At 53.2% G+C, this 26366-nt stretch overlaps 8 protein-coding genes across 8 annotated transcripts; 4 read left to right on the top strand and 4 right to left on the bottom strand.

The window, feature by feature from the left end:
- Positions 1-565: 565 nt before the first annotated feature.
- On the bottom strand, positions 566-3197 carry J4E92_010160 (uncharacterized protein; the record flags this gene model as incomplete). Its single annotated transcript, XM_051501501.1, has 3 exons — positions 566-673; positions 1031-2439; positions 2486-3197. 3 exons carry the CDS (start codon positions 3195-3197, stop codon positions 566-568), a joined length of 2229 nt encoding a protein of 742 aa, XP_051348286.1.
- A 1046-nt stretch (positions 3198-4243) lies between these two features.
- J4E92_010159 (uncharacterized protein) lies at positions 4244-5511 on the top strand (the record flags this gene model as incomplete). The annotated part of the gene is made up of 2 exons (XM_051501500.1): positions 4244-4283; positions 4334-5511. The coding sequence occupies 2 exons, from the start codon at positions 4244-4246 to the stop codon at positions 5509-5511; spliced, it is 1218 nt and encodes a 405-aa protein (XP_051348285.1).
- A 251-nt stretch (positions 5512-5762) lies between these two features.
- Positions 5763-8539, bottom strand: J4E92_010158 (uncharacterized protein; the record flags this gene model as incomplete). The annotated part of the gene is made up of 2 exons (XM_051501499.1): positions 5763-6742; positions 7954-8539. The coding sequence occupies 2 exons, from the start codon at positions 8537-8539 to the stop codon at positions 5763-5765; spliced, it is 1566 nt and encodes a 521-aa protein (XP_051348284.1).
- A 5150-nt stretch (positions 8540-13689) lies between these two features.
- Positions 13690-14188, bottom strand: J4E92_010157 (uncharacterized protein; the record flags this gene model as incomplete). Its single annotated transcript, XM_051501498.1, has 2 exons — positions 13690-13925; positions 14083-14188. The coding sequence occupies 2 exons, from the start codon at positions 14186-14188 to the stop codon at positions 13690-13692; spliced, it is 342 nt and encodes a 113-aa protein (XP_051348283.1).
- A 395-nt stretch (positions 14189-14583) lies between these two features.
- J4E92_010156 (uncharacterized protein) lies at positions 14584-15138 on the top strand (the record flags this gene model as incomplete). The annotated part of the gene is made up of 1 exon (XM_051501497.1): positions 14584-15138. One exon carries the CDS (start codon positions 14584-14586, stop codon positions 15136-15138), a length of 555 nt encoding a protein of 184 aa, XP_051348282.1.
- Positions 15139-18387: 3249 nt separating this feature from the next.
- J4E92_010155 (uncharacterized protein) lies at positions 18388-20387 on the top strand (the record flags this gene model as incomplete). The annotated part of the gene is made up of 2 exons (XM_051501496.1): positions 18388-18816; positions 18864-20387. The coding sequence occupies 2 exons, from the start codon at positions 18388-18390 to the stop codon at positions 20385-20387; spliced, it is 1953 nt and encodes a 650-aa protein (XP_051348281.1).
- A 402-nt stretch (positions 20388-20789) lies between these two features.
- J4E92_010154 (uncharacterized protein) lies at positions 20790-21326 on the bottom strand (the record flags this gene model as incomplete). Its single annotated transcript, XM_051501495.1, has 1 exon — positions 20790-21326. The coding sequence occupies one exon, from the start codon at positions 21324-21326 to the stop codon at positions 20790-20792; it is 537 nt and encodes a 178-aa protein (XP_051348280.1).
- Positions 21327-24303: 2977 nt separating this feature from the next.
- Positions 24304-25251, top strand: J4E92_010153 (uncharacterized protein; the record flags this gene model as incomplete). Its single annotated transcript, XM_051501494.1, has 1 exon — positions 24304-25251. One exon carries the CDS (start codon positions 24304-24306, stop codon positions 25249-25251), a length of 948 nt encoding a protein of 315 aa, XP_051348279.1.
- Between the last annotated feature and the right edge of the window lie 1115 nt (positions 25252-26366).

Genomic DNA, 26366 nt, shown 5'->3' with positions numbered 1-26366 from the left:
TCATCACGGCATCATCACATAATGCCACTTCCATATATGAGATCATAGCGTTTCACCTCCAATCATCTTTACTCAGGAAACCAATATATACACAAAACATCTCATCCATCCAATTGATCAAGTTCAACAAGTATCATTAACATATAGCGCATCTGTGATGATGACTATCACAATGTCTCACACGGCCACCTGACATACCCAGTCACCAACCCCGTACAACCGGTACAATCGTACAGCCCCTGAACCCGTGTCTCCTCACATGGGAACTAGACCACAACAACGCTGACATGTACCCCGTTCTCCATCCAATCTGCCTACCAGCTGATGCCTTGCAACACGCACGTACACTGTGACATGTAGAGCTATCAAAACGACACTTCACGAGTGCCGAATCAAAGACACAGGGGAATGAAGAACGATGTACCATTCAACAATCCGTATCATCACTATTACTTTCATCTGATGTTGTACAAAGATACATGCAGCGACGCCCATCCCAACTCAACGCAACCCAAGTCCCCCTTTTTCTTTCTTCAAACAATACCATGACTAAACAAACGCGTTCTTACACCCTAAGTTCCATCTGTTCAGCCCCAAAACTAGCATTAACAACACTACCAGCGCCGTGATGGTGGTGGAGATGATGTTGTCTTTCCTTGACGAGGGCGTTGTACTGTAAAAACCACACGTTAGCAATGCCATCCACTAAAATCCGTCTTCCCATCACATCCATGATATCATGGACGTTATGGGAGACGGATGGGGGACAATCACATACCTTAAACCCAAAATTCAAACACAGCGCCACCGCCAGTCCCACACAAACAACCAACGGCCCCGTAACAGCATCAAAGTCCTTCCCACTCCTCTCCCTAATAAGCCTCGCGCGGTAAATATACATCGCATACCCCCACGCAAGCGTAAAAGCCGCAATGCACGTATACACGACCGCAAGCGCGCGAGCAATATCATTGGCCTCACCCGCTGCATTATACAAACCAAGACTCAACGAGGCAAGCAAGACGCTAACATGCTGCCACTTGATAAAAGTCCGTTGGTTCGCGAGCCAGACTTTGGCTTCTACACGCACGGGCCCTTGGTCTTTGATCCAGACGCCTGGGTCGCGGATGCCGGGCGGGAGTTGGATGGCGCGTTGTTGTTTGCGCGCGTATTTTGAGGTGGAGAAGGAGGGGAAGAGGGAGGCGAGACCGCCGCTGCTCTTGGGCTGCTTTCCGTTGGAACCGGCAAGGAGGAGGGTGTTTTCGTCGTCGGAATCAGGTTCTTCGTTTATGCGCGTATTGGCTGTGTCGGTGTCGCGGTGCGAGCGCTGGGAGAGGTGCGATCCGATTGTGGGGAAGGGGGGTTTGGTGACGGGCATGGAGTGGGCGGCAGCGGAGGCGCTCTTGGGGACGGACGACCTTGTTGCGGCTGGTGAGCCGACGGGTGAGGCGATGGAGGCGCGGTAGCTGGGGCTTGCGCGGGCGCCGAAGAGGGAGCCGACTGCGAATTCGTCCTCGGCTGCTTTGCGCTTCTTTTCCTGTTCCTGGTCGAAGGCGGCTTCGGGTTCTTTGCGGATGTCGTTGTCGACTTCGCTGAGCCAGAAGGGGAAGGTGTTGACGTTGTCTTCGAAGAGCTTGGCTACGCCGTGGACAAACTTGGAGAAGCGGGGGGATTCTTTGACCAGGTGCGAGTGCATGAGGTCTTCGATCCATTCGTACTTCTTCAGGCCCTTGACTTTGATCTCGAGGAGGGCGTAGGGGAACTTGTGGAGCTCGCCCTTCTTGAGGGCCTTGAAGGGGAACTCCATCTGCCCGTTGTCGATGTCGCGCCTGTGCCAGTCTTCGGGGTCGCGGCAGGGTCTGTCGTCGTCGAGGGCGTCTTCGCGGATCAGGGCGAGGTTGGTGTCTAGGGAGATGCGCACGCGGTTGTCGCCGGGGATCTGGAACGCGGTGCGGGTGTAGTTGGCGCGCAGCATTGGCTGCAGCTTCTGCTCCTTGACAAAGCTCTGGATGTCTGTTACAGCCTTCTTGAAGTTGTCCACCTCCTCCTGGTTCTTGTTGGGGCGGTATTCCATCTTCTCGATGCTCTTCTCCATGTGGTACTTGTCTTCGAGGAAAGACTGCACGTATTTGGCCTTGATCGGGAAGCGGACTTCTTCGGCCGCGTTACCGTCCTTGATGACCTTCTTTTCGAACATGATCTCAGGCTTCTCGCCAAGTTGGCCGTACCATCTGAGGCGCAGGGACGAGGCATCGGGCTTGCCGTTGACCTTGTCTGAGTAGAGGGAGAAGTTGGGGTTGTCGAAGTAAATAGACGTGATGGTAGGGTCGCGCTGGGTGCCCTCGGCGACCTTGGACGACATGGGGTTGTAGACGAGGACGGGGAGGCGGCGGAGGATGACGGTCTTGACTTCGAAGAGGTTGTCCATGTGGACCCAGACTGTGTGTGTTAGCTTGTGCGTGTCAATAAGATGGAATGTGCCTACACTTGTGAGAGGTGAAGCCCTCGCCATCCGTGCTGGTCTCGCCAAAGGACAAAGCCTCCTTGGACTTGCCCTCGAGGCTCTGTCGGACGAACGAGTACAGCGCGGACAGCCTGTACAGCAGCGGCGAGGCATCCTCGGTGTGCAGCGGGTGGCGGGCAATGCGCGCATCGATAAAGGGCCGCAGGCGGTAGGAGCTGCCGCGGATCTTGTCGTGCTTCTTGGTGGCCTTGATGACGGCGGTGAAGTTGATGCGGCTGAAACTCTCGAGCTCCTTGGTCTCCTTGGTGATGTTGTCGAGCTCGCGCAGGACTTCCTTGAGGATCTTGTCCCTCTCCTGCTGGCTGGGCTCGGGTTTCTTGGACGCTTCGCCAGACGCGTCGCCGAATAAGCCCTCACCGCTGCTCTCCTTCTTCTCCTTATCGTCCTTGGCCTCTTCCTTGCCCTCCGCCTGGATCCCTATGGCCAATGGCTCCAGCTTCTTCTCGCATGCCGTCGTGCGGTCGCGCAGCTTCTGCGAGATGTCCGTGATGAAGTTGTGCACCTTCTCCAACTGCACATTGGCCAGCTCGTCAACAAACGCGCTCTCGTCGTCGGCCGTCCAAGAATCGTCATCCTCGTTGTCCTTGAGCAGCTTCTTGAGCTTGTCGTAGTCGATGTACTTGTCCTTCCAAGGCGTATACACGCTCTTGCGCAGTGTCGTGCCGAACTTCATGGCTTAGCGAACGAGTGTAGTTGATTGCGGGAAAGTGAAAGCTCCAGCAGTCGCGACGCGCAGTAGCAATAGTCAGGATAGAAGAATTGCCGGCGCCGGAAAGCTCTGCATGGAGGATTGGGAATGAAGCAATGCAGCTGGGTTTAGCTGGTGGGGAGCTGCGCGCAGCCAATGCCCAGGAACTTTGGGCGCACGTGTTTCGCGTCCCGCGAGCGTCATAGCTGCAGCTCCGCTTTCATCCCAGAATTCTTCACACGAAGCATTCAGCGTCATATTCACTGGAATCTATGTGCACTACTTCAATTCATGCGACTCTACGCAGCTTCTTCATAACTCACAGGAGTGCATGAAGAGGCTGTTCGTCAACAACTACAAAACAACATCCGCCGCCGCGAGTCATTCCCGCTAGGAAGACCCACGCATCTTCACGTCCCGACATTAGTGTCCGAGGCCCAAGTCTGGCCCTGCCTCGTCCCAACCCCAATGCTCGGTGATTCTTGCGGCGCACCTTCGCAGCTGTGAGCATGTTGCCCTGGCATACCTGAGTTGTTGACGTTCGTTTTTGCCGGAGTAGTAGTTGTTGGACCTTGTCTAAATCTCCAGGATTGGTCCTGGCTTTGGTGTTCTCAGTGATCCCGCAGGCTCCACCACCACCCCATAACTCAACTCAGAACCCATACTACGACAGATCCCGCGATACTGTAGAATGTATAAGCTAAAAGCTCTGGAACATATGAGCTTAACTGAGATAGTCCACTTGCTAGGTTCCATGTTCTCAGACTGCAGTAGACTACCTAGGTGATCTCAACCCGCCGGCAGGCTACTTCGGAATCTGAGATTAGTCTCAGTTGATACTCAACCTCAACTCCTATCGAACACATCGTTATCGCGTTCGATCTGATCTTGATTTTCTTTACCTCGGCTAATTAATGCCGCGCACAACGTCGTCGCGTTCTTCGGTCGTTCCTTCTCCAGCACACCGCTCCCATCCTCTCTCATCTCATCTCATCGTCCACGAAAGCTGTTTCGCCCTGTCATCGCCCGCCATGGATCTTCCGGCCTACCACGAGCGAATGAAGAGAAAACGTAAGTCTAAATTCGACGTCCTGCCTCAGCGCTACTAATTACCGCATCAGTCGATGAGTACCTGGCTTCCGAAGCAGACCTCGACGAGCGGTTCCCCGACTCCATGCGACGCCGTTTCCCTGGAAAGATTAGCGAGACCCATTCCAAGCCAGTCCACTGTAACCGGACACCTCATTTCGACCACGGATGCATTCGCTGTGGTCGACAGCCCACCGTTCTTTGCACTAGCTGCAAAGTGATAAAGTACTGTAGTCCTGATCATCAAAACGACGACTGGCCCGACCACAAAAAAGCCTGCACGTCAATCAAGAAAGCAATGGACGATGTGGAAAAGGAAGATCAAGCAATCCGTGCCCATGACGGAGACGCCGACACCCCACGCAATGCTTTCCACACCGCCAAGGGACGATTCTGGAAATACAAGGGACTAAGACCGTATCTGAAAGCACGCTTGGAGCTTGTGAACGCGATACGTGAGGTAGATACCCTGATTGCCGTGGAAACGGCACTAGAGCACGCCACGGATATCCTAAGACTTGATCCCAGAGACGCCCTCTGCGTCCGCAGCATTATACCGATCCTACTCCTCCGTCTCGATCTCGACGAGCGCTGCTACTGGTTTTGTAAATGGTGGCTTACCAAAGGCAATGATACGCATCATGACTGGGCAGGCGATGGTCCGCTTTTGGCGCTTGAGCGACCGGTTGATTTGTTCAAGACGGAAGACGCGTTTGAGCATCTCGGCGGCTATGACTACACAAGGACCTTCACCAACAGAGATTTCGACCGGACTAGGTTGCAAAGTCCCGCTGATCTATCACTACTCGTTGCGATTATGCTTATCAAGATCCGTATCCACATAGATCTGCAGTTGTTACGGAACGACTTCGAGCCTGAAACTTATCTGCAGCGACACGTGAGCAGCGTTGTGGCCGCGAGATACCGGAGAGGCACCCCGGAAGGGTTCTACATGAGAGAGGAAATGGAGCTTTTTGAAGCGCTTTGGGAACAGGTTAGCATACTGTTTGGAGTGATACGCGGAGTCAACAAATACTTTTGGCCGGCGTTGCTATACCCTTACCCGCCGCAGAAACGGGGTTTCAAGCGATCTGAATTTCTAGCGGGTACTGAGGCAGAAGCGAAGGTTACCGTGCAGGATTGCTACACGACTTGGCGTGAGACACCTGGGGCTGTGGCTATCATCAAGGAAATGTGGGATAGGAGATGAGTATGTTGTTATCCCCAACTACGCGAGTCTCTTTGGTCATGGCATTGTATGGCACCACTAGGGATGGTTATAATGCGTGTCGCATACATGCTATTATATTCTAACAAATAGACCGTGTCCGAGGCAATGTTTACTTCCAGCTTGATGATCAAATTGAGAATATAAGACGAATTGTAGCCACCCATGGTGGCATCCTTCAGTTCGATGACGGTTGCTCATCTTCAAAACAATTCTAAGATTGACTATCTACATCAGACTCCGCTCATGGAGTACCAATGCACATCGTCACCTTCCATCAGATCATGGATCGGTCCAATAGCGTCTTCTGTCTCCACCCAAGCATTGAAGCACTCCTGCAACTTAATCTGCATCTCCGCTTCATCGCCCAGCCCATAAGATGACGGTTTGGCCTCGAGATGAGTCCATGGATTCATGAATGCAGGCCAGAAGTGTTTGTTGGCTCTGCCAACGGCACGATAGAGCCTTCTGATCTGGTTCTCCACCTCTTTAAGAAGCGGCGAGTATTCTTTTCCCTCATGGTAGTCCTCTCCTTCACGGTCGTCCTCTCTTTCAGGGTCATTGTGGAAATCCAACACGATGCTACTCAAGCTCCACTGCGAGAAGCTGTCATTACTACAGATTCGCAGCATTTCGAGATCCTGACGCATGCGTATCTTGAGCAGCAAGACGGCAAGGAGGAACGACAGGTCGGAGAATGTAGCAGGGGCTGCGCCGTAATCTCTGATCCTTTCGAAGACTTCAGCCGACTCAAAAGCGTCTTCAAAAGTCAGGGGTGTATCCTCGGACTGCCAGTCCCAATCGCTGTCTTTGGCTTCGGTAACCCACCACTTGCAGAAGTCGTAGCATTCTCGGTCGCGTTTCAAGCGGAGGAAGAGCCAGGGCATGATACAGCGCATCCCCAGATGATCCTCGGGATCCATTCGTAAGAGAGACCATGTGTCATCTAACGCATGGTCGATCGCTGTTTTGGTGTTGAGTTTTATCAGCTCGTAAGCGTAATCCCGGCGCATGTACATGTACTTCCTGGTCTTTTTCCAGTACCAGAAATTGGGGTTCGAAGGTCCGAAGGGGTCGATGGGCCGGTCCTCGTCGTCTCCTGGGTAGCGATCCCACTCGCACAATGGGGCCAGTTCACGCTCGGTTTTGCCAATAAGGTCACCAAGCCTCTTGATCCTATCGCAGATTGTCTGATGGGCTACCTGGTCGAGGGCTTGGTGTTCGGGGCAGCAGTAATGAACTACTCTGCAACCACTGCATACAATGCGTCGACTCGTTTTGGGGCAGATATTGCACCCGTTGACGAGACCGTGAGGTAAGTTGTGTGGATATGGTGCACGATGGCCGGTCACGTTGGGCCGAAGCGGTGGCTACAGAGGTAGAGGTACGAAGTCAGCATATGTCTTACATGCACTTTGTACAGCCAGACCTTACCTCGGGATTGGTGTCGGATGCTTTGCGTTTGCGCGATGTTCGAGTAGCGTTGTGTTCGTCTAATTGTGTCCGATCTGAAGGGAGCATAATCACGTATCCAGAGTTTTGCGTTGGTGTTGGGTAGGCGCGCATTGATGAAGACATGGCGCGACGCGATGCTGCTGAAATGCGATGCGAGAGACGCAATGTGGATGAGACGTAATGCAATGAGGTGATGTAATGAAATGCGATGCGTTGTGGAAAAACCGCGATGCGATAAGACGCGTCGTAAGTGCGACGCGTTGTGGTTGAAACGAAAGGAGAAAGAACGCGAAGAAATACGCTGGGCGTGAAGTCGGAGATTATTTCTAGGACAGCCGAGCTTCAAGCCCAGGACAGCTGAGCTCATCGGGGGCAATCTGTGGGACAGCCGAGCTTCAAGAACTTCATGTGTGAAGCGAGGAACAGCCGAGGTCGCCCGAGAACATGAGATTGCAATTCGAAAGCTTTTGGAATGCTATCAGAAGTATCTAGGGCAGATGCATGGTGGTGATGTTTTGCTATGTGCTACAATGGCATGGATTCACTGCCTCATGGACTGTCTGTTGGGCATGAGGGGCAGGAAGCTTTGGTTAGCGCTGGTAAAGACTGGGTAAAGTCTGAGTTTTTACTCAGTAAAGACTCAGTAAAGACTCGGTGAAGACTCGGGGTTGAGGACAGGGTTGAGGATAGCGAGCATAAACACTGCAGCTTTGCCCATATATGCATGATTGCATGAATGTTCAGGTCTGGGGAGTTGGAGTGTTGGTGTTCTGCCAATAATTTGGGATCGATTCTGAATCGATTCCAACGTATTCCCAATATGTTGGCAATACGTTACGGTGCTCCGTGCGCCGTGGTGTTGTGTGTTTTGGCGCCGAAGTACCACGAACATCAAATCGAACACTAGACTAATACTAATAGCTTATATAGCATCTTTAATCTATCAAATGAGTGTTGATCAGGCGGTACCCTTCAAGTTGATCACAGTAGCGAACATCAAATCCCTAATCCCACCCAACCCCCTCTCAGTCAGCCACTGCAGCACCATGACTTTGTATCCATCCGCGCCCTCCCAATTGACGTCAACACCGCCTTTGCTCTTCAGTACCTCCAGACTCTTTTCCGTAACAGGTCCGTCGTGATACCGTGTGACATTCTTCTCACCCACCTTCCCAACCTCCCTCTTCTCGACCGCACGCCACGCCGCGGCAGAGAGCGAAGCCAACCACGCGTTGTACGACAACGTGAACGCAGCCCCGATAGTGTATCCACGATCTACTCTCCGTAGATACTCGTTCAGTGTCCCCCTCAGTATCGGATCGCAGTACAACCCCTTCGACTTTTGGTCCTGAACGAGAAGACCACGGGAAATCCACACTAGATTATACATGTCGCGCAGACACCAATTGAACGCATCTGTGACTTCCGCAGGATAGTATGTCTTGACCGGCTTGGGGTGCGCATCAAAAGCCAGCTTGTAAGAGCCGATGATGCCGCAGATACGAGAAAGCGTCGTTGAAGATGCGTCCTGAGAGAGCAGGTAGACGAGATGCATCGGTGGCAGATGTATTGGGATGACGTGTGGTTTCGACGAGGTGCTGAGGAGTTCGTAGAACGAGAGGATCGATGATGTGAGGGTGGTGCTGGAACCTGGTGGGATGGAGACGAGAGCCGAAGTGAACAAGGTGGCTACATGCTCGATTAGGTCGCTTAAGACTTCCTGTTTCGTCTCTCTTTGGTCGGCAGCTCCGGACGCTGTCTGGGTTATTTGGTGCTGCAGTAGAGATGTGTAGAAGTCGACGAGCTTTGTGTACGCGGTAAGGCCATGAGCTGCTAGGGCTCGTTCGACAGCGGACAGATAGGTTGTGTGGGCGTCTTCAAACGCTTCAATCGGGATATAAGAGACCAGTCCTAACAGACAATCGAGATCTTGCTGACCATCCCATATCGGCAGGTATTCACGAAGAAACGCCAGTACTGTAGGATGGAGTGACTTTGATAAGTTAGCCAGTTGCACGTGAAACCTGCTGATGCACTTGCCTTTGTGTACTGAGCGTACGTCAAAAGCCCACCGAGAACTTCAGATAGATACTGCTCGTTTCCAGTGCCTTGCCGGTACTCCTCGAATTGCTCTTCTAGGCACGTGGCAAGCCAATTTCCTAATCGACCGGCTGTTATTGGCGATGGCTTAAGGTCAACGTACTTCTGTAGCAGCGGATCCACGAGGAGCGCTATCAGCTGGCCCGGTGGCTCTATTCTATCGAGCTTGTCCACGAAATCGTCCACACTATCAATGCCCTCAAGGGTTGCTGAGCTCTGTCACACACTGTTAGCACCTCCAAGACGTTGAGAAAAGATATTCGCCCACCTCAGTCGCATGGTAGGTATGCACGTCCGGAATCGCCGATCCTTTGCTGCCTCTCAGCCTTCTTCGTAGCACCTTGAAACCGTTCTGCCCGTCTACATTCGAGTCGTCTTCCGCCACACTAGCCTCCTGGATTGCAACGATCCTGGCTTGCCATTCGGCATCAGGTCGCTATTGAGTTAGCGTGCATCCAGCAGTGTGACAACGAGATGCGGGGAAGTAGCGTGGGGGATCTGAGGTTGCATTTGTGGTAGTACCAGAAACGGATACTCACCGGAGCGAACGACTTCCGGCTTGTGGAAGTGCTTCCGAGTATTATATCGGGATAGTAATCCTTGTAGACACGGAGGAGACCCTGGAGCGCAGGCTCGTTGCCGAGACCGCGAGACAGCTCTAGTCTGAAGTAAGATCAGCTATTGGTATCTGGGTCGTATCGATGCTGAAAGCCATGTACATACAGTTGTTGGATCCGGAATGGCTTGACGTGTTTCCTGCGAGTGATCAAGGACAGCAGATGGCACAAAGATGTCCTGCTAAATTTAGCACTTATGTTATTGGTAACAGGCCGAAGTAACGCACCTGATACTGATCATGTCGAGCATGCCAAACAGCACACCATATAGTCGGGACAAGACGCTCGAATCTTCCACGACCTCATGGATGGCGATGAGCCATTTCACAAGACTGTCTTGTGTACCGGGCGAAGGTTTGCCCTTGCCCTGCCCCAGCGCACCAACAATCGTGATGACAACATCACCTGGAACCTTTTGAGACGGGTACAAGTTCTTGATCAAAGTCGTGATGGTGGTTTGGTCTAGCAGGGTCTTCACCGACGCGAGCTGCACTATGTCTCGCAGAGCATCCTGGTCAAGGCCATCTTCCGAGGCGTAACGGCAGATGACATCGACTATACTGGAGACCTTGACGGTCCGTTGCTTTGCTGTTGTTCTAGATGCTGCAGACCGGTGTAAGCACTGATCCTGACTGGGCTCGTTGCTGCATATCGACACCTACCTTGATGCAGTAAGTTTAGCGTCTCCTGCAGCGTGGGCCGCTCTTCTGCTGAGTCCATCAGTAGCTGGCTTGGAGCGAAGTCAATGTGGGGTTACCGGCGACCGATGGCATCACGCTACCAGTGCAGCGTGCATACAGTAAGACAGTTGTCGGCCGTTGTTGTATGAGCCGCTGATGATGCAGACGCGTCGCGGTGGTTGTTGACAGCCTGATCGCGCCTTCCCTGTTTCGATGGGCTACGAACAAGCGAGCAGCCCCGCTAACACATCGCGGTCAACACGACTCTTCACATGCACTTTGCTCGCACCAATTTGCTTCAACGATGCCATCAATGTATCACCAGCCTCGATATCATCGCCAATATTTCTGTGTGGGCACACAACATCGCGGCTGCCGGTCTGGCCATCCGCGGCTCGTTCACGCTACTCGTGCTTGATTCAATCAATCGTGCAGATGTCACCCGCATGGCCGTGTCATCACTGGAGCATGCATCGAAGCTCTCGCCCATCGCCACATCGAGGTCAACCCTTTGTGTTACACAGCAAGCATCGAAATGTAATGATTGCGGCTTGCGCAACTGCTACTGGCCCGCTATGGGCGGTGGCCTTGCGGGTCAGCCATCAACTCAAGCACGCCTCCTGCAACCTTGACTCGAATTGTACTGACCCCCGCGCGTTGTACGCCTTGCCCGCGATGACAAGCACGCGTCGGGTATCGACCCTCATTATCAACCTGGCTGTTGGTCCTTGCTTTGAAATGAGTGGCCGGCTTTCCTTGGATCATCATCCTCTATCAGGACGGCCGGCGGGCCTCTAGGACTGCCCTTCATCTACAACAGGCTGACACGCACATCTCTGATCAATGTGGAGCTTGGATCTGCGACTGGATGTGGCGTCATCTATTCTCGATACACGATCCTGCTGCTACCCGATGCAACCGTCGCCGTGCACTTATACGCCAGTCGTGCTCCTTACTGACATGCGCAAGCACGCTACGGCAACGCTTCTGTCGTGTCAGTCATGGCTGTGAACGGGAAATCGTTATCCAATCGGTAAGACCTCCGCCTGCTACGGTAGTGGATGCACTTCTTTATCTGCACCGGAGACTGCCTGGCCGAGGTCGTGTACTACTCTCTTCGTTCTTTATCTGGTACCACCCCAAGTATTACTATCTATCGTATTGACATACATCTTCAGGAGCTTAATTCCAATCGAACAGGGTGGGAGAAACTTCAGCTACTATTAACAAGGTCACGGTCCACTCGGCGATCCACAAGCACTCGACATCAGCACCTCATTTGACGATTCCTGGGGTGGCTACCGGCAACCTTGCATAGCTGCTTTTTGTACTCCTGAATACCATAGCCGGAACCATCTACCTTGCCATCCAGCATAACATTTTACGCCCGTTGCCGGCTGGCTTCGGCTTGCAACGTCAACCGGCACAGTATTCTGACGGTGTCTCTTCCCTGCAAAAGCAAGAGTCGATTCACCATGGGAACTTGAGTCTGGGCGATCGAAATATAAGAGCTGCGCTTTTGCAAACGATGCCCAAAGCAATCTCGAATCTTCCTCTCGGCTGGCTCACCTAGGACCTTTGTGTGCTTTTCTATCGTCGCCATAGTAACAATCGCAGCCGCGTAGTGATGGGTGAACGAAAGAATCAACCGTCCTCAAAGAGCAACACACATCGACCCAAGATGACTTCAGCATCTAGCAGGTCGACCGCGACGCAGGATCCATCTTCCGGAACCGCCAAGATTGTACGATGTCCAACGCAGACTCTCGAACGATTGCGGCGCCTGAATGAAGCAGAGATAATTACACTCTTCACTCCATTCGTACCCCATTCGCCATCGACGACACTGGCAAAAGACATGGACCCTTTCGAGCCTCTCGGCCGCGCTTTACCAAGACAAGTACGACACGTCCCATATCGTCTCGACTCTGGTATGACAGAGATGCACGCCGATTTCCTACCAACCAGCGGAGCAGTCGTCATCGTCATATGCGCCACCTCTAACGTCATCAGCAACCATGCTCAGGCTTTTGAACGGCAATTGAAGTTTGCACGGAGCATTTCGAAAAAGATACCAAGAAGCGATACTATACCGGGCCTTCCGACGATCTTCATTCTCATCGATGATGGCGCTACGGGCCAGGCTTACGTCAATGCGGCATACGACTTTCCGGCACTTGTGACTGTCAACGATTATACTACCGCAGCACTTGTGAATGCGGTACGTGTCCTATTTGGCAACTGAACACCCCGTTTATTGTACAACATCATGTCGCGGTTTGCAAACCGAGCTCAGCGAGCGGATACATGGCCACGAACGGCTCGGCAGCGCGGTCGATACGAGACGGTCGGAACGCGCCCCTAATCATTACGTTGAAGTTTATAACATACAATCTCTACAACACTGGTGGATACACGGCTCCAAACTTGTAACACACGGCACTCTTTTCTCAATAATTCCTCTTGTACGTTACAGGCTCTATCTACAATGCATTTCAGGTGGCACCAAGTCGCTCCAAGCTATTCTCTCCATTCAAAAACATATCCTATGCAATAAAATTATATCTACCGATACACTCGATACACAATAATCAATGTATTTACAATCTCCCTTCAATCACTACCAACCGCAGCCCTACGCCGTTCCACACAATCGGAGTCTACCATTGCGGTACTTGAGCCACGCCACGTCACGTCACATCGCAGAGCGTACATACACGTACAGACAAGTCGTCCGATCTCGGCGTCGAGCATAGCCGCCCATGTATCATGCAGTTGGAATGTGACAGATGGTGGCAGACATGCATGATGCATATACGAAGTATGTCACAGCGCATGCTGCGACGTTCACGTGAGGTGCTGGCTAGGGTCGAGATGTGTTTGCTGGATGTGACGTGCTGTGTGCATGCTCTTGGAAGGATTACTCGAGATATATGCGATGCGTCTGCGGGGCGTAGAGGGAAAATGTGGTAGAGGGAATGAGGTGGTGGTTTGGTATTAACATTACTGTGGTTATCGTACGTCTATAGTCGTTGGGGAATAGATAGGCCTGAATTAGAGAGCAAAACTCCTTCTTGCGCCTTTCCTTATGCATGTGTGTTCGGGATTGTTGTGCGCTTGGAGTCCGTACTCACGTCTCAGGGTGAGCGGTGGAAGCCTGAGCCCATCGGGGCGCAACAAGCCGAAGACTTCATGCCCTCCAACACGCGGCCATGTTCCCAGGGCATTCGATTGAAGCATCGCCTCGACGCCCCTCACCAGATCCATCATCTCCAGGATATCCCTTCTACTCCATTTCGTGCGTATCCCTATAACTCCATCATCCCCCGCCCATTGTTCATAGCACCCGCACCCGCACCCAGCGGCCCATTCGGCGTAATTCCTGTATCGATACCCCCGGTTTTGGGCACCGAGTTACTCGAAAGCGAATCGTGGTTGCCCGATAGGTAGTAGAACATGCGGTTCGCGATGATAGTCAGGTGCTCGGGGAGGTACAGCGACGCGGCGATGATGAGGAGGGAGAGGAGGAGGAAGAGTACGGAGTCTGCAAAAACCACATCGTTAGCAACTGTCCTAAAGTAGTACCAAAGGTCGGTGTGGGTGTGGGAGGAAAGCGACATGGATAGGGGCGGTGGCTCGTCTCCAAGAAATCGACGTGTGGATACGATTTGATGCGGTAAAACAGGGTATTTTGAACTTACTGAAAATAAACTTCTCAGTCGACGTCAACATGTATAGCGAGAACGTGACTTCATATTGATAGCGCTTGCGCTGGAACCAGCGGAGGAGGGCGGATGGGTACAGCATTGCGGCGATGAGGAGCGTGGATGCGCTGGCTAGGAGGAGGATGGCGGATAGCGTCGTCGTGTCAATCATAGACCTTTTCGGTATGTGTCGTCGTGTTTGCGCGTGCGAAAGGTGTATATGAAGATGGAATTGGAGGGTTAATGTGTCTGGGCGCAAATGTTGGGAGCGGTGGATGACGGGGGAGATGAAGGGTTCAGGGACCGAGGATTGATTGGGGGCAGGGTGACAGGGATGCCCGATTAGCTGATTAAGATCGGGAGCGGGTGGTCTAGCGCGTGAGCTGCATGGCATCATCGACGAACACGAGTGCGAGAAGTTTCTACACTGGACCAGCGATGCTAATGCTGTTGCAATGCCTCCGCCATGCCGTATCCCTCCCTAACACACACCCAACAATGCGCCTCCTCCCCGCCCTCCTCCGCCTCCGCCTCTGCCCCCGCCCCAATATCCCACGCCTCCAAACCGCTTCCCTCTCCACCTCTCCCCCCCTCAACAATGGCAAATCCCTCCCGCCCCGCACCCCCCTCCTCGACGCAGATCTAATCGAGAACTTCCTCAAAGGCTCCGGTCCCGGCGGCCAGAAAATCAACAAAACCTCCTCCGCCGTCCAGCTCAAACACATTCCCACTGGTATCGTAGTCAAGTACCAGGATACGCGGTCAAGAGAGATAAACCGGAAGATGGCAAGGCGGATTCTGCAGGAAAGGATTGAGGAGTTGGAGTTGGGGGAGGGGGCGAGGACGAAGGTCAAGGCGAGGGAGAAGGCGAAGAAGAAGGCGAGTAGTGGGAAGAAGGCTAGGAGGAAGTATAGGGCGTTGGCGGGGGAGAAGGAGGGCGATGGGGGTGGTGAAGAGGGGAAGACTGGGGAGGTAGTTGATGGATTGGAATTGGGCGAAGGGGCTGAGGAAAAGGTTGAGGGTGCTGATAAGAGTAAGACGGTGGGCGGTTGATGATATTCTCGATCCACGGCTACGATACAAACCACAAACTGCGCATCATTGTGCTACGAGCATCGACAATGAACGGTATATTGGCACGGAGAAGGACAGCCGCCAAGCGTGTTCCGCGCGACAAGACGCCAAGCCCTGGAGACATGGCAACGATACATGTACAAGTTGTAGGGCTCGGGGACGGCGACACTTGCAACCGCGGGAGCAGTGGAAGAAACGGAGACAGGTGAACGCAGCGTCACTCTGATATGGTCTTCACTCGCATTTTGACTTGAAAACTACGAATGGACTAGCGCAAGGCCTCTACGCTGTTTCGATCACGCCTTTCCAAGGTTGTCTTGAGCGCGACTTCCCCGTTGTCGTATGTAATCACCTGTCTCGATGAACCCTGCTATTCTACACCAGCTTCTTCAGTTCCAATCTCAACATGAGGTTGCTCAGCAATGTTGCGTCCCGCCGCTTCGCCGGTATCACAACGACCCGAAAGCTCTCAAGCACTTCCAATGGCTTTATGACAAGGCCTGGCGCGAAAGTCAACATCGGCGCCCACGGTGGAGGCCCTCGGTATCGCATCTTCAGTACATCCAACAAAGCACTTGGTGGTTTCGCATTCAACCCGTTCACCAAGACACTTCCGTTCAGGAAGCCACTTCCGTTCCTCAGCCCGAAGTGCCTCGGAATCAAAGACGCAGACTTCGCATGGTTCACGGCCCTCAACGTCGCTGTCCGTACCCACAGGAACAGAGTCTACCTGTCACATCCCGACCGCACCCCGCGTACCGTTTTGCAAGACTACCAACACACCCTGCGTCTCGTTGCCGACGCCGAGTGGATTCTGCGGGAAGAACGGAGGACGCACCAATGGGCTCGGGACATTAATTCCACACTCCTGTGGGTATTATGCATGACGCACGACATCACCCACGACATGAGTGACGCATGGTATCTCTCCTCCGACGAGAAGCGGAATCAATGGCAAATCGTACGCGAGTTCACGAGGGCAGCGGGATGCCCGCCCAACATCATTTGGCAGGCGTCTTGTCTCGCTGCCCGCCTCTCGGGTAGTATTCAATTTGATGAGCAACGGTTCACCGTTACCAACTTCTCTCACGAGCAGCCCGTCCACCGCATCCTACGAGATGCATATCACCTCCAACGACTGGGCGCTGTGGGCGTGGCTCGATATTTCTATTTCCATGGTATGGATGAAGGATATAGGGAGCCTGGGGTTGGTTTTGATGTCAGTTGTCTGCGGCATATGCACGGCGGGCAGTACGTCGAGCGGTTCACGACAGAGACCGGGGCGGAAATGGCGCACAAGCGGTATATGTGGACGACAACGAAGTTTCTGAATGGGTGGGATGCTGAGAATGATGTGGGCTCTGTTGTGACGGGGCGAGGGTTCAGGTAGTGCTGGATATGTGGTGGTTCTAGTGGTATACACGGGGATGCATGGATTACTTCTCCTTCGAAGGAGCAAAATAGTCCTGACTTTCCGCGGCAATGAGACTCCTCTCCTGACTCTTCTCCTGTTTAGTCCTCTTCTTGCGCGTGAACAACCTTGCAATCTGACTCCACAATCTCACCCTCTCTTCCCTCTCCCCATCCTCCTCCTCCCTCGCCATATCCTTCGCCTTTCTGTCCACCTTATCAAATGTCCCCCTCGCCGTCGCCCCATGCGCCTTCAACAACCTCACCACCTCCTCTTTCTTCTCCGGCACCCTACAACCCCCCCTCTCTATAAGATCCAAAATAGGTAAGTCAAGACACCTCCCCTCATCGGCCACATGTCCCAGCTCCTCCAGACAATACCTCACCAGCTCGAGATCGCCAGCCACCGCCACCGCTGCTAACCCCACTACATCGCTTTCAATTCTGCAACATCAATCTCTCGTCTGCTCCTTCCTCTGCGGAGGGTACTCTACGGAGGTTTTGAAGAGGGACAGACCAGATGAGACGGCGAGGTTGTGTCGGTGCGCGGGCCAGTCTGGGGAAGCGTGTAAGACGGGTGTTGCGACGATTGTTTTCTCCGTTCCGTCTGCACTCTTGGTGAAAGGCATATCGACAAATGGAGGCTGTTGAAACTCAATTCTCTATTTGAAAAGTCCAGACACTTCAAATCAGCGGGCCTGTCATCGTCTTGCTAGCTGCTACAGCGTAGACAACTCCATCACCCAAGGCCCACTCTCTAACAGCAACGTCAAACCCAACACCACTATCATCCGCCCAGAAACACAAACCCACCCCCAAACGCATCGCCAAGCCCCTACCAACCGATCGCAATGTTGTCAAAGCCATGCAGCATCCCGTATTCCTCGCATGCTGCATCTCCCTTACTCAGATCTCTTGCTGCCAAAAATAGCATGCCGCAGGGCCGTCCAGCGTCGCTTCCAGCCGTTAGGGCCGCAACGGCAACCCACAAAGAGCTTACTGCTACCCCACCGCAATAACACGAAAGTCATGCTTTGGAAGGCCTGATTGCAAGGTGTTGCCGGAGATACGGTTCGTGTTGATGGCCTGGGATTAGTATGTGTTTTGGGGGCGAGGGATGGAGATGCGCGAGGGTGACGTGACGGGGGAACACAGACGTCATTTCCTTATGCGGTCTGACCGGAGCTTCAGAGATGGGATACCCCTTCCAACGCGACCGAGGCGACCGTCTCTTCCTTTACTGCGCAATCCCATTAACTTTCCCATTGTCACAGTTTTCCGCAATGCAACCCTACGCCGCACACGGCTCTCGTACGAAATCCGAGGACCCGTTGAGCGGCGAAATTGCTTTTCGTCACGAGCGCCCGCCGTTTAGGCCTCTGCGTAGTAAGCTCGTATTAGGACCGACCGGGCACACAGCTGTCCTAAGATCGACACCAGGATACGCTGCGCAGTGGATCTTAGGACGAAGATGAGTTTTCGTTCGTGTTGAGTGGAGCGATGCACTGATGGAAGGTCGTATCGAGGCCGTGCGGCTGCTGCAGGTACGGGAGGATGTGCAGCGAGGGAGGCGAATAGTCTCGTATTGGTTGTGGTCTTAAGAGGGCAATTTGCCCTTGTGTATAGGCCTCACTTTACTTACTCTAAGGCCTTGGTCTTGGTCCTGGTCTTTGCTTTTCCACACTCGTTTATTGGGGTAAGCTTACCTTGTCGGTCCGTTCGTTTGGTCCTTCTTCTTCCGGTGGTTTGGGATATACTACGCTCTTTCCTGGTTAACTTCGTCGACTGAACTCGAATTGCTGTCTTCTCAACGTCGCGATGAAGTTCCTCGTTTCCCTTACGGCAGGTCTGCTGTCCATTGGTGTGGCATCCGCCTCGCCAGCTGCGCCGCTGAACAAGAGAGCTGTTTCGACTGACGGAAGCTGCGGAGGAGCAAAGGGCTTCACTTGCAAGGGTTCTTCGTACGGTGACTGCTGCTCTCAGTATGGATGGTGCGGAAAGTCAGCAGATCATTGCGGAGCTACCTGCAACTCAGCTTTCGGCACATGCACTGGTAGCACTACGTCAAAAGCAACTCCAGTAACGGTCAAGACTTCGTCGACACAGGCCCCACCGCCGGCGTCAACACCGACGAAGAAAGTCTCACCAGATGCGACATGTGGTGGCACAAAGGGTTACACATGTCTGGGTTTTGCTGAAGGCAACTGCTGCAGCGCGAGTGGCTGGTGTGGTTCGACATCGGCATACGTGAGTACTCACCTACGCTTTGAAGGAAAATATACTGATTTTGGCAGTGTGGAACTGGATGCCAGGCAGGCTTCGGAAACTGTGGCAGCAACACCGGATCAGGATCTACCACCAGCAAGATTTCTTCAGCGGCACCATCGTCAGCGCCATCGTCAGCACCATCTGGATCTGCTCTCCAATGTTTGAACGGAAAGGATGTGCCGTACAAGATGACCTCGGATGCTGAGTACTCTGAGCTTTCCGAGCCCTACAACCTGCGCGTACCTTTCAAGCCAGCCGTCATTGTTCTTCCCACCACCGACCAGCACGTTCAAGATGCCGTAGTGTGCGCTGCTCAAGCTGGTCTCAAGGTTCAGGCCAAGTCCGGCGGTCACTCTTACGCAAGCTTCAGCTCCGGTGGCAAGGATGGCGCTATGCAGATCAACCTCCAGTCTTTCCAGACCATTCAACTAGACAAGAGCTCTGGTATTGCAACAGTCGGAGGAGGTGTTCGCCTGGGCAACCTAGGTGACGGTATCTACACTCAAGGCAACGCTGCCGTAGCCCAGGGTACCTGCCCTGGTGTCGGTATCGGAGGCCACTACACACACGGCGGCTACGGCCACACCTCTCGCCACTGGGGATTAGCCATGGATCAAGTTGTCGGAGCCGACGTCGTCCTCGCCGATGGATCTCTCATCAAGGCCTCATCCACGGAGTCCCCCGACATCTTCTGGGCCATCAAGGGCGCAGCCGAGTCCTTCGGTGTCGTCACAAAGTTCTACCTCCAGACCCACGCCGCCCCCGCCAGCATCACATACTTCGAGTTCGGCTTCACCGGCATCCACGACTCCAAGAGCGTGTGGACAAACACCTTCATGCACATCCAGGACGTCGCCAAGAACGCGTCCGTCGTCGACAACCGCGTCTCCTTCGGCATCTACCTCGACAACTACGGCGGCTACAGCCTCAGCGGCGCCTTCTTCGGCAGCGTCTCGGAATTCAACACACAAGTCAAGCCCGAGCTGCTCCGCAGTCTCCCCAACCCCACCGCCACCGTCCAGTCCATGGCCTGGTACGACTACATGGTCAAAGTATCCGGCAAGACCAGCATCAAGGAGCCTCTAACCGGGTACGACGAGCATGAGGACTTCTTCGCCAAGTCCGTCACCGTCCCCGAGTCTACCGGTCTCACTTCCAACGCTCTGGACGCGCTGTACGATTACCTACAGACAGCCGACGGAACAGAATACTACATCATCATCAACCTCTACGGCGGCCCCGGCTCCGCTATCAACAGCAAAGGCACTGAGTTTGCTGCCTACAGCGATAGGGATAGTCTGTGGGTGTTGCAGAACTATGGCTATGGAGGTGATTCCATGGAGTTTATTAATGGCATTAATAGTGCTATTATCGATGCGCAGCCGCAGACGTCGTTTGGCGCGTATTTGAACTATGTTGATCCGAGTTATGATGCTGCGACGGCGCATACGCTTTACTATGGCGATGCGGTGTACAGTAGGCTGGCGGCGCTGAAGCAAAAGGTTGATCCGAAGAGCGTGTTCTGGAATCCTCAGGCTATTGGTGCTTAGGAGTGGGGTGGTTGTGGGATGGGTAATGGGTGTTTGGGCGTTTTTGCATGGGAAGAGCTCCTCATGTATGTTGGGTTATGTATACGTGTATGATTGGTTCTAGTAATGAGACTATTGCAATACTTACGATCCCGTCTATATGCTGCTATATGTATGTCTACAGATAGTTGCGCTATGCCCGTGAGGCTCAAATCGCATGCCATCTCGCAAAGCAGCACACACTGAAATTCTATTGTTCGTGCTGCACTACAGAAAGCGGAAGAGGTAAAGACAGTATGTTATTCAGTATGAAACTACAGATACAGATGGAAAAGAAAGAATCAAGGTCGGTCCATCTCGCTAATCACGCCTGGCAGTGGATGTTGAATCCCGCACCGCCCCCCTCAAACCACCTCAAACCACCTAACAAAAGCTTCCACCGTTCGACACAGTGTACCCATAGCCAGCCTTGAACTGGGGGAAAGAATAGTACCCTTCCACATCAGAGCCGCATGCACCCGCAATCTTGCCGTAAAGCGTGGCCATCATATCCTTGTTGCAGCCCTGATCCCCGCCGTAGGAGCAGCCATACGCAACGACGCCGTTGTAGTAAAAGGCTTTCGAGCGACCGGACCACTTGGTGCCGCCGCCGCAGAAGTTGATCCATTGGTTCGAGGCTTGCTGGATGTCGGAGGTGCTGAGCCGCTTGGTGCCGCAGCCTGGGCCCTCGTTGTCGCGGGCGAGGAGGTTGCGCGCGTGGTAGGCGGAGGTGGTGTCGGCGGCGTCGACGAGGGTGAATTGTGTGGAGCCGTCTTCGTTGAGGTCGACGTCGTACATGCCGTTGGGGAGTCCGGCGGCGGGGATGGTGTAAAGGCCCTTGGCTTCGGGCTGGGGAGCTGGCACTGCGGCGCTGAGGGTGGCTGAGAAGAGACCAGCGAGGATGAGACTGTAATGAACCATGGTGACGGTTTTGAAGAGATTGATGAGGAGTTGAGCAGGCTAAGTGAGAAGCTGATTGAGATGAGAATCTGTTGATTTTGGAGTGTGTTTGTTGAAACTGTTGGAGCTGTTGGGTTTATGGCCAAAGATTGAGCCTTCTTATACCTGTCGAGACGCTTTGAAGAGAGCCCTAGAGGCTCATCAGATGACGAGGACGTGAGGTTGTGGTAAATCTCCTATTCTGTTCATCTTCGGAGTCTTCGTGTACGCACGATCATCTTTGTGTCGCAATCTAGTCTATATTTTGAACCGATGTCCTCTGTATATCAGTCAGTAGGTAGCTATAGATAGTCGAGTTGGTCATCTACCAAGAATCTCGCAGCCCATGGGTTGTGAAGACTACCTAGGTAGGCTGAGAAGGCGTTGCCAAGCACTTCCAAGCTTTCAGCACACCTGGGCAGGCTGGATGCGATCAAAGATGATCGACGCAATATAGACGTGTAACTCTCCTAGAACAATGATTGGCTTGTATGATGCCTACACAGAGCTAGGTACCGATCGAGAAAGAGTAAGCAGAGAGAGCCGCGTGCCTGTATTAGCCTTGCCCAGGTGCCAAGCTACCTAAGCTTACCGCGCGATCTCCGTACGAGGACATAGAGCGACAGCACATTGCAAAAGCGATGATTTTATCAATGGAAGTGGTAGATGTCTACTTCTGTGAGGTGACTGCGGCTTCATTTATCCAGCTGCGGGGAGGGTTTCGGCAGCCCCACCTGACGTATGTAGCTTAGCGCTACCGTATCTCGAATGCTGTGCGTATGCCCATCCTAAAGACCAGCCTTGCGCCGGGATCAGAGGTTCTACAAGGTGTTTGGTGTTGTCCTCAATTCGCATCGCTGTCAGCGCCACTGGTACGCGAGACATCCATGGAAACCTTCCTGCCCCAGTGCGATGAAGTCTGCACCAAGCACGACACAAATGGAACGGATCTGTAACCCCGCTTCAAATCGACAGTGTTACTCCATGCCTACTATACGTCCTAAATATTGGTGCTGCATACATCTCATACGTTCCTGGTATTCGATGAGGGCGTGTCGAATGATTGTAGCGGCAAAATGACCATGAATTGACTCTACTTCTCAACGGTGTGGCATCGCCGCATCATTCCTCCGTCCTGACAGCAGGGCCATCTGCTTTAACCGACTGATCATGAAGCTCATGGACAGTATTCGCTTCCATCTCATATCTCAAAGGCAAGACCTCAGGCACAATCGCGGGCTTATCTTCAAGCTCCCCTCCCAATTGCTCAAAACCCTTCCCATGCGGTTGACCAAGCTCCAGTATGTGATTTGATGGCGCTTCGTACACATCCCCGTTAGCATCATGGCCATCTCTGTCGGGATCATACTGTTCAGTTTCGGTAACTGGTAATTGGTGTGATACCCTTCTTCTCTTTTTCTGAAGACGGCGAAAGAGCAGCCAGCCTGCTGCTATTCCGAGGGCGAGCGTCGCAGGTATAGCTATGCCAAGACCGATTTTGTGGCCGAGTTGGAAGTCGTTATGCATGTGCTGGTGGACCTCTTGGTCGTGAGGGTTCGATGGATCCGCGTTCGTGCTTGTTGGAGTGTTCGCGGTAGAGCTTGTTGGTGTGCTCGCCGAACCTGTATCCGATTCCGTACCTAGCGTGCCAGATACTCTTGATGCCGACGTTGAAGCCGACGCTGAAGCCGCAGTCGACAATCCTTCTGGTGACCAAAACGACCGCGTCGGCGTAGTAGAAGAAGCCACCGCCTCAGACGACGCACCACTCCCCGCGATAAACCCATCCACAATATTAAAATACTGACTAGTATCCGAATCCCCATCCACCGAAAAAACACTAAGAAAGAACAGCGTCGACTCCTCCAGCCTCGCGTTCGTCTTGACATTCCACAGATAACTCGTTCTATTCACGATGCTCGCTGGGGTTCACATGTTAGCTTTTCTTCTGGAAATAAGCTTGGAAGCCACGGAACAGAGCGGCCCTTCATACGCATGATGAACTTACGCATGACGAACTCGCCGTCTCCGGTCTGGTCCTGGCCGAGGGTTTTGACTTGGTGCAAGACTAGGTCGTAGGGCCCGGTTTCGTCGCCGGGGTACCATTGGATGTTTATGGCGTAGTCTTGCTTGTAGGTGGGCGGGTTGCTGAGGCCGCCGTCTGTGCCGTGGGTTGGGGGGTTGATGAATTGGATGCCGAGACTGGATACAAGTGGGGATAGTATGGCTAGCAAAGCGTATGCTGTTAGCAAAGCCATGACTGACTGGGCTATCTCCAGAGAGTAGACAATTGCGAGACTGATGATTCCGTAGCAGTACTTGAGTGGAACGAGTGATGGTAAACAGCGAGAGACAAGAAACACACGCTGAATGAGATCAGAAGCTGGCACTTGTGCGAAGCGATCGCATGTAGTAACATGGCTCAGACTCCGCTTCTCTCATTCCTCTTGTTCCAGCAGCGAGAGGCGTAGGGTGCAACAGCGCCTTGCCACGATGCGCCCCTCGTGCTGAAACTTCTTTGTACTCATCGGTTTTGGGTGTCAGCCCAGGGTCGACATGATGCAGCCGCCATGATAACTGGAGCAAGCCATAAAATACTAGAGTATGAATACGAGAGATACTTGTAAGTCTGTTCGGGGCCGACAGATGTTCGCACGGGGGTCCAACAGTTGAAAGGGTCCCCAACATTAGCCGTGATCTTAGATCATCAACCCCAACAGACCCATGTATCAGCGCTACCGTGCCACATCAAGCGAGATGTGATAACAGAAAGTTAAGCGCCACACACTCAGCGCAGGGTGAATAATTAGAAGTGTAACCGCCCCTAAAGTCTGTGAGCTGCAGGTACCGGTCTCACTGCGGCGTTCGCCCACCATTTGTATAAGGATCGCCCCTCCGTGGCGCTTTGCGATCTCGTGCCCTCCTCTTTGTCTTTCCCCCTTTGTTGGCTTTTCCCACCATGTCACTGTCGCTACCCAAAGTCTTCAATCATTACACACTGATCGCGCTATGCACATTAGCGTTGGTTTACCACTTCCTCTCCATACAAGACCACTTCACTGTCCGTGCGCCGGGTACGCCCGCGATAGCGCAGCCACCGCAAATCGGCGGGTTTCCTAAACGCATTTGGTACAAGTTGGGCCCTAATGGCCTTTCTGAAGAGACGCGAGCTTGGACCGATAGCTGTGTGAATAGCAATCCTGACTATCAAGCACATTTCTTGACGGACGACGACGGCGATGAATACGTTCGTAAGACGTTTGCGGAGTCCCGACCGGATATCGTCGACGCCTACCTCGCGTTACCCGTCCCTATCTACAAAGCCGACATGCTGCGCTATGTCTTGCTGTGGAACGAAGGCGGAATCTGGTCCGACCTAGACGTCTCTTGCGAAGAGGGTGTATCCATGGACGAATGGGTGCCATCCGCATACCAAGGAATCGCTTCACTAGTCGTAGGCTGGGAGTTCGATCAAGGCTGGCCCGGCGAATACGTCCGCGAATTCGCCAGCTGGACGATAATGGCCAAACCACGATCGCCACACATGATGCAGGTCATCGAGGATATCCTTCAGACACTGCGAGACAAGACGGCGGAGCACCAAATCCCGATCCAGAACGCGACAATGGATATCATGGGGGATGTTGTTGATTTTACTGGTCCTCGGCGCTTGACGCGCAGTGTGTATACGAGCTTGGGGAAGATACTTGATAGGGAGATTGACGCGCGCGATATGATGGAGCTTGTGCAGCCGAAGCTGGTGGGCGATGTCTTGGTCATGCCGGGTCGTTCGTTTGCTGCGTCTGCGAATACGTATAAACCGGAAGAAGAAGCGCTTTTGCCGCCAAAGCTGGTTACGCATCATTATGCTGGGACTTGGAAGAACGACAATGGGGGCGAGCAATAGGAAAAGAACAACTCGGCAGGCTTTAAAAGGACACCAGAAACGCATCCATGAGTACGGTCGTGGAGTGATGGAGAGGCTTCCATTACGCCGCCTGATGGCGAATTATCTGGTCATCATCGATTTGTTACATGCTTTCCCAGGGTTCCACCGCCGTTTCCAACACCGGTGTCGTATTCGAACGGCAGGCACGACATGATACGTGACCGTATCGGCCGCGTTGATAGACTTCCGCATTCTGGCTGTAACAAGACCTCTCCCGGTACTGAGGCTTGACCTCCACGACAACTTCGTACCGAACAACCATCCCAGTCCTCTTACCAGGGGCGACAACACTTGCAGTGACCGGCACAGCCACGCTTTTCGAAGCGTCCATTATACCGATAGTTCAAGTGCCTTGGACCTCGGTAGCAACTAAAGACAATAACGTTCTCTCGGGCAAGGTTTGCGTAGATCTCTAAGCCAGCCTTCAGTGGGTGCCACTTGCCTCCGTCGATCCTGGCAGCTTCGTAGCGGGCTTCACGGTTGACGAAGAAGAGTGAAGGGTAGCCTCGGAGGCTTTGTGCGATGACCTCGTCCTCCTGGTGAATGCGGATCTCATCGGTAAAGTTAACTTCGGTGCTGTCAACGTATTCTATCTGGCTGTGTAGCGCGATAGCCCACACCCTGGCGCGAAGTTCTGCGGGCAGGCGGGGGAATAGATGGAAGGCCCGTGTAGTGGGTGTTTTCGACCATTGGGACGGCCGAGAGAATCGTTCTAGCAGTACCACTGTATCGTCATCCGAATCGCTCTCAAGGCCATACTGTGTCGACATGATGTTGACGAAGATGTATCGTTGGGAAGGCGGGTGGAATAGCGAAGGTGGTCTGTCCGCGGATGGAGACGCTTGTTGATTGCTCTTGAGCGAAGACAATGTAAACCCGAAGAGTCGTAGAAAGTGTAGAGAATGCGAAAGCTTACGTAGCGAAATTATCCCCCCCAACGGCCAAGGCAGACGCGTTTGCTTGGTGTTGACGTGATGCCAAGCCTTACCTAGTATTTCACCATGGACCTTGAGGTGCGCCTTTGCGTACCACAGACGAGTAGAGATCATCTGGGGCAACGATAATAACGCTTA

This window comes from Alternaria infectoria (assembly GCF_024043175.1).
Source record: "Alternaria infectoria strain BMP 0036 chromosome Unknown scaffold_32, whole genome shotgun sequence".
Lineage (NCBI taxonomy): Eukaryota > Fungi > Ascomycota > Dothideomycetes > Pleosporales > Pleosporaceae > Alternaria > Alternaria infectoria.
This window is presented reverse-complemented; position numbering and strand designations above follow the sequence as displayed.